This window comes from Equus przewalskii, chromosome 3 (assembly GCF_037783145.1).
Source record: "Equus przewalskii isolate Varuska chromosome 3, EquPr2, whole genome shotgun sequence".
NCBI classification, from domain to species: Eukaryota; Metazoa; Chordata; class Mammalia; order Perissodactyla; family Equidae; genus Equus; species Equus przewalskii.
The window spans coordinates 64,603,503-64,618,176 of record NC_091833.1 but is presented as its reverse complement, the minus strand read 5'-3'; the positions used below and the strand labels follow the sequence as shown (position 1 = coordinate 64,618,176).

Here is a 14,674-nt window from a genome sequence, read left to right as displayed (position 1 = left end):
TCATAGAGAAGTGTTTAAACCAAGTTAGACGTATAATTTTTGTTTGGAATATATAAGATATTGCACTAGCAATTTTGTTGTATTATAACGCGCCTATATGACAGAATGAGTTTCTGGAAAGAAGAGTAATTATATTAAACAATGTAGTGTCTCATCATCAAACGCTTCAATAATTTTCATTATTTGTCAGTGCTGTAAGTAACATTTAATCTCATTATGTAAAAGTGTGTCTTTGGAATTTCCAAGTCAGAACAGTCATCATGCGATTGTTCAACAAATAATTGAGTACCAATTATGGGCCAGGCACTGTTCTTTGAGACTTGGGGGATAAAGAAGTGAACAAAACAAATATTCTGCTCTAATGAAGTTATAGTCTAGTGGTGGAAGGTAAGAAATAAAAACAAATAATTATGAACAGTACCAAAAAGAAAATAACCAAATAAATAAACAAACATATCAGCTATAAGACAGTGACTCACGCTTTGCACAGGACTTTTTTTTTCTCTGAGGAAGATTATCCCTGAGCAAACTACTGCCAGTCCTCCTCTTTTTGCTGAGGAAGCCTGGCCCTGAGCTAACATCCATGCCCATCTTCCTCTACTTTATATGTGGGACGCCTACCACAGCATGGCGTGCCAAGTGGTGCCTTGTCCACACCCGGGATCCAAACCGGCGAACCCTGGGCCGCTGAAAAGCAGAATGTGCGAACTTAACTGCTGCACCACTGGGCCGGCCCCTTTGCACTGGATTTAAATAGGCTGATATGATAGAGGTGGCTGCTCTAGACTGGGTAGCCTGAGAGCATTCTTTTGTGGAGTAATTCCTAAACTAATTGACAAGAAGGCATCAGCCCCTTGTGATCAGAGAGAGAGATTTCCAGGCATGGAGAACAAATACGAAGGCCTCAATGAAGGAATTTCTTTCAAAATTCAGAAAGGAAGTTAGTGTGGTTGGACCTTAGGTAACAAGGACTGGAGTGAGAAGCAGTGACGTGAGAGAATAAAGCAAGGTCGCATCACTGGGGGCTTTGTAAACCAGGATAGGCAGAAGAAAAGAAAAATGAGTAGAAGATAAAGCAAGAAAAAGAGTAAGTGGATGGAAGAAGGCAAGGAGAAAGGAGGAGGGGAAGAAGAAAGGACAAGATAGCAAATTTTTTGAGCAATTAAATTACTTCAGAAAACATAAAATCTTATTAAGGAGATAAACTGTTAATGTAAAAATAGAAAAAAAAAAAGACAATAAACAGAATTCTGAGAGAGAACTAGGCAGACTGGCTTGGAGTACTATTCCCCTTGACTGGGACATTCACAAGAGAGACCCATGACCAGAGCATGGATTTGGCTATATGTCTGAGAAGAGAAAGGCAGAAATCAGCCAAAGACACTAATCTTAAATCAAGTTACTAGAATTGTAAGATTTTGATTAAAATGGAGTTGTTTGTTTCTGGGAGGCTATAGTACAGAAACCAGATTGAGGCTAAACTCTGATTACAGGCCCAAGAAGAAGAAACAGATATACGGGTTCTGAAAGTGGCGGGTCTGAAATTCACAAAGAACAAAGGACACAAATAAAAACTGTAGAAACTCAGTAGAAAAAGAAACTACTTCAGATCAGCGGACAGAAGAAGCGATTTTCAGAGAAAGTGGATGCTGATTATGCCCAGACCAAGATGGGCTGTGTTTGAGAGGATGTGCCTCCCATCGAATGCTCTACAGGTCGTGCATCAGGGAATCAAGGGCAGTAGATAGTGTGTTGCCCAAGCTTAGCTGTGTGTGGCGTCTCAATTACTCTGAAACTCCCTTTGTGAAAGGAAGAAGTATATATTACTTTATTTTTCTTAATACTTCTATTCCTGAACAAACTACTCCTGGAAATTATGCTTTCTAGTCATCATTCACATGCATATATTTAGAAATCTTAAATATAATAAAGTTATTCACATAAGCCAGAGCCATCAAACTAGAATGTATTGTCATAGTGGACATGTCATGATTAATATCCAGTATTGTGCACTATTAAAGGGAAGGGGGCACTTTAGCAAAGTCTCATAGAAGTTAAAAGCAAACATTTTATGTAATAGAAGAGATTTGATTGAGAGCTTGCTTATTCTCTGCATCTACAGCACAAGCTACTAATGAAGTAATTGTTAGAGTCACAAAACCTATTACCTTCATTGAGCTGAGATTCATTATTCAACTCTGGCAATATGTGAAAATACTCACTTTTCTCACTGATTATTTTCATCTGTTAATCGTCTTTGGAATTGTGCTGTCTGGTTAGGCAGCTTGGTGCTTTAGACAGACTACTTGATTAAGAATCAAAACACCTGAATATAAGCCACAATTCTGGTACTTTTTTGACAGTGGAAAAAACAATGATTTCCGTGAAGGCAAAAACCATATCTGTTTTAGGAACAGTCAGTTCTCAATGCCCAGCAAGGACACGGACAATTGAAGCTGCACAATAAGTATTTGTGGTATGAATAAGTGAACGAGTGGAGGAAATCACTGAAAGTTCTCAGCTTGCTCATTGAAACCTGGCAGTGAGATATGTGTTCTGTCTACTTTGATATGTAATTAGAAGTTCCTGGAAAATTATAACTCACATGCAGGAAAATTATGTTTATTATAAATGGTGGTAAAATTCCAATTTGAGCCTCTTGATGCACAGAATATTGATTGACTTCACAGTGGCTCTCTGTAAGCCTCTTAATTGATTTTTCAGCTTAAAGGAAAAAAAGCAGAGGTAACATTTTGAAAGGACTAACTTAAAAGCCATCATTGTTTTTGCTCCATTATAATGTTATCGGAACAGAGAAAGGACACAGATGATTTAAATGGTACATAATCCAACAGCCATACGTACTTGGCATTGATACGTGTTTTTGTACTTTTATTTGAGTAAAGGGGTGTCTGGTGTTCTGGTAACTGAACTAAAACAAAATAATGAAGTCACAGTGACAATATCTGGCTCAGGATTTCCTCATCTAAGGTTCCTCCATTTAAGGTCCCTGCACCTTAATGGGTACAGAGTGACATTGCTCTGGATCTGTGTCACCCTTTTTCTCCCCTGAATGAAGAAACCCATTTATTTAACAGAAGTCAATGGAATACTTACTGGGTGACTGATACAGGAGAGAAATATGAATGAGTTCAACACAGTTGAATGGGAGAAATAGACACAGGCAATATCCACATTACGATGTAATAGCAATTAAATTAGAGCCCCTTACTATCTCCCCAGAGATAACTTTGCCTCCAGTGACATAGGGAATGGGAAGCTATGAGGTGGGAAAGCATTGTCTGCTCTTTTTTTCAACTTGTTGTCTAACTGGAGAGTTTCAACTGCTTTTCTTTAGAATACTTAAGTAATGGAAAATAAAAATGAAATAATAACAGAAATCTCCTTCCAATTGCCTTTAGGTTTGAGGAATGTAGTTAGGTGAAACTGTTCGTCATCAGGATGATTTTGACATTGACTATATTTTGGCTCTGTAATACGGCTCCTGACTTTTTCAGTGCTTGGCCCTGACAAGTTTCTGGTTCAGTAGTGGGGATGGCTGCCAAAGACCCGGCACAAGGCAATAGAAAACCTCAGGGGATTGAGAACTTATGGTGTACTAAATTTAATTTGACAGCATTCAGAATAGACCAAAGTCATTAACTGTAAATATATATTACCAGGCAATTTAGACCTATCTACCTAGTTCACACACTCAGTCTACTGGATTTTCCAGGTAACAGTTAGTTACATTAACCACCCAGCTCTAGTTAAATCTGCATCAACATCTGGGGTGGTCTAACTACTTAGCAAACCTGAAAAGACAACTCTCATAAATCTTGGAAAGTTCCTTTCTAACAGATACAGAATCCTAGTAGTAACTTCTCTGCTTTAGTAAAGAAAAAATTCTTGTTATCTTAACTATTGTTTTTGTCCCTGTGTTTTCTTTGGGTAGATAATAAATGGTATAATTGTTTTAGTTTCAATGAGCCATGCAATTTCTAAGGTCTCATCCTCCTAAGAAAGATAAATTCATTGAAGGGCAGTCACTTTGTTTTCCTGCATGATGAGGCTACCATTAGTTGTTTAAGATTAAATTACCCAAAGAACTCTTCCACAATGGAAATTAACCCACAATACATTATCGCAACACCTGTGATCTTGGACTGTCTATTAGAGTGGGGTCAATATTAACAGAGAAAAACAAGACAGATACAAAACTTACTTTATGGAGAAAACTTAAATAACAATAGTGTGCAGATAATAATAAATTGTATTTTGCATGCTAAAATCATATTTAAAACACAAAACATTCACTCACCAGTATTTTTAAAAATGTAAGCCATCATGCTTACATTTATTGATGTATGCATTTATTATGCATACATCATACATCATTTCATATTTATTAAATTATTTATTGCAAGCAACATGATCAGATGGGGACATGTATGTCATAGACTCAAGAAATTAAGCAATTTTTTTAGGATTTAATTACATAGGTAGAAGGAGATAAATGGATGTTTTCAAGGCTGAACTTAAATGAAATTAGCTCATATTTACTCAGTCCAGCCTTGAAGATCCAAAGAATCTTTATTGTACCTAACTAGGTTTTCTAATTTTTGTCTTTTAGACCTATGCCTTCTGTCTAATAATTCTGTATTTTACTGTTGAAATTTAAAAAATCACCCATTAATCTTTGAATGAAGGCTTTCAAAGTTACTGCATTAGAGTTTTCATTTTAAGGATGATAAAAGAGGCAGAATTATTCTAGAAGATTTAGTCATAACCAAAGCAGAAGTCAGGAATGATCACAGGGAAACATTTCTCTGAGGATAATTTAATTGCATTACTAAAAGTGTGGGAATCCATACACCACCAAGACGATTAGGAAAGTGGTTATTAACTAAGCCATTGTCTGAAACCCACTGAATCACCAGTCCCTTTGAAAAGTGATTGGTCTTGCTTTTCCAAACATGGGTTTTAAAATTTAAGAGACGCTCCAAGCAGCAGAGCTAAAAGATAAAAAGAACACAGACCTTGCATGGGTCTAGATTTCTCTTCATAGTCAAAGGAGTGAGGTAAGATATCAAATCTTTGCTTTCATAATTTTAAGAACCAAAATTAGTCGACTCTGCAGGATCAACTGTCAACATCACCCTAAATGTAGATCAGTGAGTTGAACTAAAGCAGGAGTTTTCACATCTGAGGACAAGAGATTATATACTTTCATGGGTTGCACTATAAAACAATATTACAGTTTAATTTTATAATCTTTTCCCCTGATTTAGAAAAATATCAACTTAGTTACTTAGTTTTACTACATATTAAAGTTATTAGACTTTTAAATGGAAATTATCTGGTTGGATAAATAGGAAAGCTCTGTTGTCATCAGATCTTTACTGTAGTATTTTCACTACTACATTAAGTAGACATTACATTTGTTTTCATAATAAGGACCTAGTTCACTGACTCCAGTCCTGGGTCTCTCATGGTCCGGAGGACCCACTCCCTTGCGTGGAGAACAGCACAAGGGTTGAGGCCATCTTGTTCATTAACTCATTCAACTACATCATTACTGCAAGTGACTCATTTGGACAAGCAAACAATTTTGGTTTTTATAAACAACTGCTCTGAGAAAAAATAAGTTCTGTTATAGATATTTATAAATCTATATTTTTTATTTTGAATCTTAATATATAAGTAAATACTATAGAATTCACTCAACTACTCTTCTGATTGAGCAATACCAACTAATTATTCTTATTATGATTGTTACCTAGAAAGTCGTTTTAATGCTAACTTTCACAACTTATTTTCTAGATATTTCATCTGAAAATGAGAACTATAATTCTTCTTGTGCTGCTGGGAGCCACAATGTCAGCCCCGGTAAGTGATTTCGTGGTACAACTGAAATCATTGTGTAAAACCTTTAAGAAATCCTTCTTTTACCATTCTTGTTTTTGTTTGTTTGTTTTAGCTTATCCCACAGCGCCTTCTGTCCGCAAGCAACAGCAACGAGGTTGGTTTAAATACTTAAAACAATCTCCTGTGTTTTGGTTTTTTAACGTAAACTCTGTGGGGAACAGATAAAAGCCTTCCATTGATTTATCCTGCAGCCTATCACTAGGTCTCCCATCCGAATACATTCCCAACGCTCATGTTTGTTTTGTATACCAGGTGATTTCTAGAATATTATTTTGCCTCCCTTGTTTGATTATAAATTCTTTAAAGGCAGACACAGCATCCTGCATTTTTTTGTTGTTGTTCTAAAAGCATCTAATACAAGTGTATATAGGGGTTTAAGAGCATCAAATGACTAACTAAATGCCTGGAATGAGCTCAAGTTGTGCAATCTCAGACTCAGCAAGGGAGAGGCAGTTAAACCCCAGCCTCTAACCACTGGACTTTTGTACAAGCTCAGTGAGAAAACAGCTCACCTCTGACAGGAAACTATGATCAGTCAGCTCTGACTTGTGCTATTTGTACTAAACATTGTTCTTAATAGTTTTAGCATGTGTAGTAACCTTGTTTTCATGTTATCTTTCCTTTTCTAGCTACTTCTGAATCTTAATAATGCTCACCTTCAGCCTCTACAGCTTCAGGTACCTCTATTTCAATAATCATTTGAAGAATATTCCTCTACTGCTCGTTTCTTATGGTTTTGTATGAAAACAAAATGTTTTGATTCCATTTCTAAAAACTTCAATTTTTAAAATTATGAATTTGTTCTATGTGTTCTAACAACCATTTGTTTGAAGGTTAAAGTTAAAACTGTTGTCTGATTAACATTTATTTATTGAGAACTTGGTCTATACCAGGCACAAATTCTCACAACTATGAGCTAGTTAAATTAACTTTTTTATACAAAGTCATACTCAGCTAACTGGTTAAAAAAAAATGAAACCAGTTTGGCAACTGCAGAAACTGTATTCTTTATCCACCTCATTCTGCCCCATTTTTCTCGCGACCATAGGGAATTCAGCACAGCTCGTACTATTTGCACAGCTCATAGCATGCCAAGATGCTGTCCTTTTTTATAAAGCAAGAATGGAAATATAGAAATTATCTACATTTTGTCTCCTTCTTGCTCAGGACTGATTTAAAATGAAAGAGAAATGCTTCCTTTCTTTCATGTCCTTCCAGGGCCCATTTAATTCATGGATTCCTCCTTTCTCTGGAATTTTACAACAGCAGGCGCAGGCTCAAATTCCAGGACTCTCCCAATTCTCTTTATCAACCCTAGACCGGTTTGCTGGACTGTTCCCAAATCAGATACTTTTCCCAGCCCAAGGCACCCAGGTGAGACAGCTGGACCCGTCACAGCCTCAAACACCACCACAGACGCAGCAAGGCCCTAATCAAGTAAGTCGGGCCTCTTCCGTCTTGTTGTTCTGAGGAGAGATAATGTGTGTTGAATGTGAAAATGCATATGTATCAGCTTTGAAAAAAGACAGGAGTTATTGAGCAAGAATTCTTTCTCACAGTGTGTTTCTACCATCACTGGAAGTACTTTATTTTTTGATTTCTAACATGAAAAATGCCATTTAAATCAGCCATTCTAGGATCACAGCCACAAATCAAGTGTTAAAACGTTTCTTGGAAAAGGTAATTAGGAAAATTTTATCTTAAAAAAAGGCAATTTGCATTAATGATGATGCATATAATAGATGACCTTTTGTTGTCATAGAAGTCTGCTAATGCAAATTATAAGTTTACATGGCTAGGTCCAAGGAAAACAGCTCTGGAGTCAAGTATAACTTTCTATGATGCCTTTTTTTGGCAGGTTATGCCCTATGTGTTCTTCAAAATGCCTCAAGAGCAAGCACAGGTAAGTGAATAGAATACCATCACTCCTAGACAGAGATGGCTACATACACACTCCAGTGAATGCTTTCTTTTATATTTGTACTTCTAACTCCTATATCAAGGCTATAAGAACCCCAAAAGCAACATCACTGTCTGGACACCACCACTGCTGGGCTGACATCAGTTTGTTAGGGCCACTTAATAACTCCTGAAGAAAGGCCAGCTGAGGAGAGTTCCCAGGACCCCTGAGTTTCCAGGCCATTACTGTACTGGGAATAAAGGAGCTTAGTAAGCAGTGGGTCACATCCTCTCCATATTTCAAGTGTTGGCATTTGAAAACAACTCAAGAGAAATACCATGGGCTGACTTTGCCCAACCTTAAATTTTGTTTCAGAGGGAGAAGCATTAAACTGACAAAATATGATATGTAATGATAAGAAACTCTTGCCCACATTATTTGGCAGTTAACGAAATTTTGTTCTAAACATTTCCAAGTTCTTATATATTTTCAATTTAATTCCATATTACAATCAAATGGTTGTAATTTCCATTAAATGAGAGAATCTTAAAAAAATGAATGTATACTAGTATAATTATATGAGTAATATAGAGAACTCTCTCAAGATTAGGCTAATTAATTTTATAATATCCTGGGTTCAAAGAAATAAGGATATAGATAAATTATATTATTCACCAACAGATTATTGACCATTTCACAAAAAGTTATGCCACTAGGCTATACTATAATTATAATTATATAATTTTGTCCTACCCCCATTACAAAGCAAAAGCTCCTTCTAGACATTATCTCATTCTATGCCATAGCATTTAGAGGGTTAGACACATGACGAGTGGAATTACTTCATTTTAAGGATCAGGAGCTAAGTCTTAATGAGAGTAAATTCCCAATCCTAATGAAAGTAAATCGCTGAGTTGGAATATAATTCTTCACCCTTCCTTTAACCACTAAACCAGTGGTTCTCCACCTTGGCTTTGCATTAGGATCTCTGGTGGTAATTTTGAAGATTACAAATGTCTGGGCCCCCTGCCCACACTTAATCAGTCAAAACCCCATGAGTAGATCCCAACTACGATTGTCTGCTAAAAGGCTCAATAGGTAATTTTGATTCCTAGCCAGGATTAAGAACCATTGCACGAAATATACTTCTTCTCAAACCATAGTTGATGTTTTTTTAATTCTTCTGTCTAATATAGGCTCTTATTTAATTATGCAAGGAAACAAAACAGCATACAAAACTCTATGTAAGTGCTATGATCCCCATTTTCTGTAGACACACAAAGATGTAAGTGAAAGCCAATGCATGATAATGTGAGTGATGAAGTAGCAGGTGATTTTATTTGCTCTTTGCCTACTTTTGGATTTTCCAAGTATTCTAAAATGGATATGAGTTGTTTTAATAAAATGGCAATAATTAAAGGCAATACATTCTTGACAATTCATTTATTACGATAGAACTGCTAACACAACATCCTGCAGAATGCTGATTCTCAAAAAAATATAGGGAAAATGTTTCAGAGGCTAGTCTTTTCTTAGATATTCAGGAAGTAATTTGTATATAAAGCCTGAATATAAGGTCTAAAATTTGTATATAAAGTCTAAGGTGCCGTTTTAAAAAAGCCTTTTATTTAGTTGAACCCACCGCTTCCTGAATGTGTTTGACCAAGCAACTCTGAAATAAAGTCCCATATCATGTGCTGTATAAGTTGCTCCTAAAGTTTGGGAAGGACTGCTTTATGCATTCTTTTGTTCATAAAATTGCTAGATATAAATCAGCTTTAAAATAATATTAACATTAGAAGTTTTTTTTTTTTAAAAAAAAAAGAAAAGCCTACATTGATCTTAAGGAAGCTCTTACACAATTTTCTGTTTACAAATAGATGCTTCAATACTATCCAGTTTACGTGCTTCTGCCCTGGGAACAAGCTCAGCAGACAGTCGTGCAGTCGCCTCCACAAATAGGACAGCAGCTATTCGAGGAGCAGGTACTGCAAGTGTTTGACTTTAATCTGACTAGTTCCATCTGGGAACAGAGAAGATACAGTAAATTTTCAGAGAAGAGAATACATTAGTATGTTTAGTGCAGAAAGTCAACAGCTTGAAGTGGTGATCGTGAAAGGATAAAGTGCTTTCTCCTAACGTATCACTAGTTTGGAATTGCTTCTAAGCTGGATTTTAAAAGAATGAAGTCAGTGAGTGGACTACAATAAAATCAGAAGCTAAAAGCTGAATCATCTTGGAAAATAAAGTTTTCTAACTTTTAAAAATCTACCAGCTTCCCTCTTATCATATATACATGTGGTTATTATTTAAAAAGTAAATAAAAATAAATACGATGATGAAAGTTACCTATAATCACTAGATCTTGAGATACAATTAGATATTATATTGAGTTTTGTAGACTTGCAACAAATTTTTAGAATTCTAATGTAAATTCAGGTGGCTCATACATAACTAGATTTCTTTTAGTTAGAATGGAAAAAAAATTTAATAGTTTATTGCCACTTTAAAATTTGCCAAATCAAATGAGAGAAAACTGAAAATTTTGCTTTAAATGACTGCTAGTAGCCATTCCAATTAAGTCATGTTAATTTCGAGAGAGAGAGAGAGAGAGTTTTAACCTAGAAATCATATGGTGTTAAAAAGATGCTTGGTTTGGTAATTTAACAACAATTTTTACCACTTAGAGCACATGAACATTCAAAAACCCATTTAGTATAACATAAAAATATATATAATTTTAAGTAATCATTCATCATAAAATTGTGACAAAAATCATCAGAGCAAATCTAATGTGTTTTTCAAAAATCTGACAGATGCCATTCTATACTCAATTTGGATATATTCCACAACAAGCAGAACCCGTAAGTAAATGCATACTTTTCATTAAAAAATAAAAACTAATTTTTGAAACTACTTGCTTCATAACCTATTAATCTACCAGTGCCCTTTAGCCAAAACCTACCAGGAACACACCCCTAGTTGAACAAAGTTGAATTTATCCACTCATTGCAACAACGGAGCACACACACCATGGGGAACTGTGGAGTGTCTTAATAGGAAGATACTGAAATGACTTCTCTAAGAGTCTCGGCTTGTGTCAGGTGATTTTGGGGAGAGTTCAAGGAGTGATGGTTCACTCTGGATTGAGTGTCCTCAAGAAGTGGTGAGTAGTTCCATGACTGTGTAACTTAACATTTCTTACCTAGAAGGTAAGAACAGTGGAGGGAGGCAAGGGCTGTGATTGGTAAAGAAGCAAGAGTTACTCAGATTGGCCATGGTATGAGGATGCCCAGTATTTTCATGGCTTGCACAGCAACCTCGTTGTAGACAAGATTACAGAGTGGTCTTGTTTTTGTCGCACTTCATAGTGTTCACAGGCAACTTTGTCTAATGTTGGTTTTCTGTAGGTAGAACTGTTAATGTTCAGCAGAACACCAGGGCCTAGCAGAGACTGTAAGGCAAGCTCCTGACATCACTGAAGGAGGGCTGTTGTGTCAGGCCAGTTTCCTGATGTCAGGAGTTACTTTTCTCTTTCTCAAATCTAAATCATTACTTTTGTTTTTAAGACACTAATATAGGAAGCTGGGAAGTGTTTAACTATCTTGGGTGCAAAATAATATATTTTACAGATTAATAATTTAGACGTTTTTAAACTTTCCAATTTTTCAGGTTATACCAGGTGGACAGCAGCAACTGGCCTTTGATCCCTTCTTCATAGGCACAGCTCCTGAAGTTGCTGTGATGGTAAGATTCCTTATCATACTTTGTTAGCTACCAGAAACCAGCAACTGACAACCTTCAGGTTCCTGCACTATTGTTCATTTTAAAGAAAACTTTATTATTATTATTCTATCAACAGTTACTACCTTTTCCCCCTGTAACCCTTCACCAATCAAGATTCAATTTACTCAGCTCATCAAATATTTACTGAGGGAACAGTATATGCCAGATACTCTTCCTAGTCCATTCATTTAAAGGCAGGTACAAGAGATATCCATGTTGGCTGGTATATATGTATAGTCTTTCTAAAACAATGATTATAATCTACAAAGTTAATAAAGGTATTTACTTCTTAAATAAATTCCTTGCCTTGCATCTCAATTCTGTTGCTTGATATTCTTCCCAGTTTTGACCTTGTGCTTAAACCTGTAACCACTTTGTTTTCTTTCTCATTCTCTATAGCCAGCAGGGGGAGTGATACCAAATTTACAAAAAGAAATGATAAACTTTAAGCATGTCAGTGCAGGAATTCTCACTCCTTCAACTTCACAACAAAAACCCAGCACAACAAATTCTTTCGCTTCTGCTATAGACCCAACTATCACCCCAGAGTTCATGGAAAAGCAGGTAGAGTAATCGAAGATTCACTTCATGCAGGAAATTGATGGCTAATAGAAAATATAAAGTTAGTGCTTAATTTATTGGACTTGGTCATGGAAATAACGAGAGACTTAATGATATAATAGAATGTCCTTTTCTCACTAGGCCAAGACTGGTAGCCTAAAGGAACCGTAAGATGTTGTCCTAATCATTCAGAGTTTTTGGTAGGTATTTGCCAAGAGGCATGCATTAAGTACCATGACATACCATAAATTAAAAGAAAAAAAAAACTTTCAGGGGAAATAATGAAGAAGTCTTATTAAAAGGAAAACAACGAGTTAGTGCTTATATATCCCTACAAAGCAAATAATAATTATGAGACTCTAGCAATTTTTAAGAAATAAAAGTAAATTTTTGACAATCATGTCAGCCTAGGCCATAAAATTGGTGTACATCTGAAAACAAAAATGGTAAATATACTAGGTCCATATAAAAGACATTTTACAGACACTACATACAGAGTCACTTCTCCCAAATCACTGCTTCACTTTGCACGCTAGAAGTCGTAATGCCGAAAGATCTGTATTTAGATTGGAATGAAATAAAGTCTCAAAGTGATACAAAAAATTGCACAATGACATGGAAATTTAAAATTCCATGGCCTTTATATCAAACAAAACCTTGATTAATTAGCTGTCCTATTGAGCTTGGTTGGCTGTGAGGCCAGGGTCGGCGTTTGATAGGCCCACTGGGATGGCTCCAAGAAGTAAAAAATACACATTAAAAAACAAATAATTTGACTTGAAAGGAAAACTAAAAGAAACGTTTTTGACATCTCCTCTCTGCTGCCTCTGAGTCTCTTCTGATTCCTTCTTCTGTGAAAATGAGTACTTAGGATTCTCCAATGAAAAAAATTCTCTAAAAATACAAGTAGAAGTGAATACAATGAGCAGCTCTTTAGAAAAGTCCCTCCTATAATGTAACGTTTTGTATAATGCAAGTCAATATAAGTTATTTAACAGAAATACCAAAGGGATTTCAGTCTGGTATGACCTCATACCTTATGGCATCAATGCCAGCAGAATTAAAGTTTTCTATTTCTTTATTAAGCAATTTAGAAAATATCTAGGAAATTTTAAACAAACAGTCTAATCGTATTAAAATACTCTTCTATCTTATTTTTCAGAGGACAGGATGTGGCGGTGCCTTGGACATCATTTTAGGCTATTTGCTTCCACAATGTTAGTATCAGTCATCTGAAATATACAAAATTTCTTAGCTCTTCTCTTGAATTTCTTTTTACTTATAGTTTTACACTCTTTAACAGGTTATAGAAAAATAATACAACCATTTAATAAGTCCTGTCTTTACAAAATTATATTGCTTTTCAAATATTCTATCATTGCATAATCTGGAAAGTAACAGCAATGAGAATAAAGCTAACATCACTGAATCAATTGGATAATTGAATTAATAAAGGATGGCTCTGGAAAATAATGTCATTCATGAGAATAAAGATATACTGTCATTGGAGTTGTGAGTTTGGTGATTGGGACTGATGAACCAAAGTCTATACCTAATGACATCATCATTTCCCCCAGGCCCACTCAGCTCGGTTCCTTCTGAGGTATTCCCTAGTAGAGTCATAATTATTGGTGTCAGATATCACAAAGTGCATGCTCCCAATATGACACAGCTATTTAGAGAGATGGCTCTCTTCATCCCAAAAGGTAGATCCCCAGGAAGATGTTTGATGGTCTGAGGAGGCAATATCCTATTCAGAATGAGGCATCGATTTTGGATTTTATCAGATCTGGTTTTCAAATTGGTTTTGAACCTTCAGCAAATTACTTAACCTGTCTGAGTCTCAGTCACCTCAAATGTAAAACAGAGACAACAATACCTACCTTTTAGAATTTCTTGAAAGGACTACTTGAAATAACGCATGTAAGCTACCCAGCTCATATAAAGTACTCAGAAAATGTTAATTTTCCCCCTTTCACTTGTAACTACGGACCTTCAGCTGAAATTCTGAGAAAATAGGAAAATTCACATTCAATACATTTTACATACAATATATTCGTATGTAGATGTGTGTTGACATGTGTGTATGAAAGAAAAAGTAAATGAGTGGGTGAATAAATGAATATGTATTAGGTGGTGTGAAATTAATTTGGTTAGTATTCCAGGCTTTAAAGTTGATCAACGTTCCTAGAATCTTACTTTTTCCAGCATTTAGTAACTTTACAACTCTGGAATTACCTTATGGAAGAATAACACAATAATCACCTATTCTACTTTCATTTTATACTGTATCCTTTTCACCTAAATTGATGAGTTGAATGAATATAATCCTGCGAAATTGACTGACCTTTTAATCTTGGATATAACATAGAGAGTCAAACACCAAGATTTCTGATAAAACACAGGTATTCAGCACTTAAGAACATTGTGTCGGGGTGAGCCCAATGGCGTAGCGGTTAAGTTCACATGCTCCGCTTCAGCGGCCTAGGGTTCACCAAT

General features: G+C 35.7%; 1 protein-coding gene across 2 annotated transcripts; it reads left to right on the top strand.

Moving 5' to 3' along the window:
- The first annotated feature begins 5,831 nt into the window (after positions 1-5,831).
- ODAM (odontogenic, ameloblast associated) lies at positions 5,832-13,684 on the top strand. 2 transcript variants are annotated; one of them, XM_008507346.2, is made up of 11 exons: positions 5,832-5,889; positions 5,981-6,022; positions 6,558-6,605; positions 7,195-7,365; positions 7,787-7,831; positions 9,709-9,813; positions 10,645-10,692; positions 11,501-11,575; positions 12,014-12,178; positions 12,317-12,375; positions 13,338-13,684. In XM_008507346.2, the coding sequence occupies exons 1-10, from the start codon at positions 5,839-5,841 to the stop codon at positions 12,344-12,346; spliced, it is 780 nt and encodes a 259-aa protein (XP_008505568.1). In that variant the 5' UTR covers positions 5,832-5,838; the 3' UTR covers positions 12,347-12,375; positions 13,338-13,684. The 2 variants fall into 2 exon arrangements, with proteins under 2 accessions (XP_008505568.1, XP_070470838.1); XM_070614737.1 differs by having other exon boundaries at positions 7,147-7,365.
- Positions 13,685-14,674: the final 990 nt, after the last annotated feature.

Coding starts and splice junctions, on each gene's coding strand:
- ODAM (XM_070614737.1), top strand. CDS start 5,839: ATGAGAACTATAATTCTTCTTGTGCTGCTGGGAGCCACAATGTCAGCC. Junction 5,890..5,980: donor GAGCCACAATGTCAGCCCCG/GTAAGTGATTTC, acceptor TGTTTGTTTTAG/CTTATCCCACAGCGCCTTCT. Junction 9,814..10,644: donor AGCAGCTATTCGAGGAGCAG/GTACTGCAAGTG, acceptor AAAATCTGACAG/ATGCCATTCTATACTCAATT.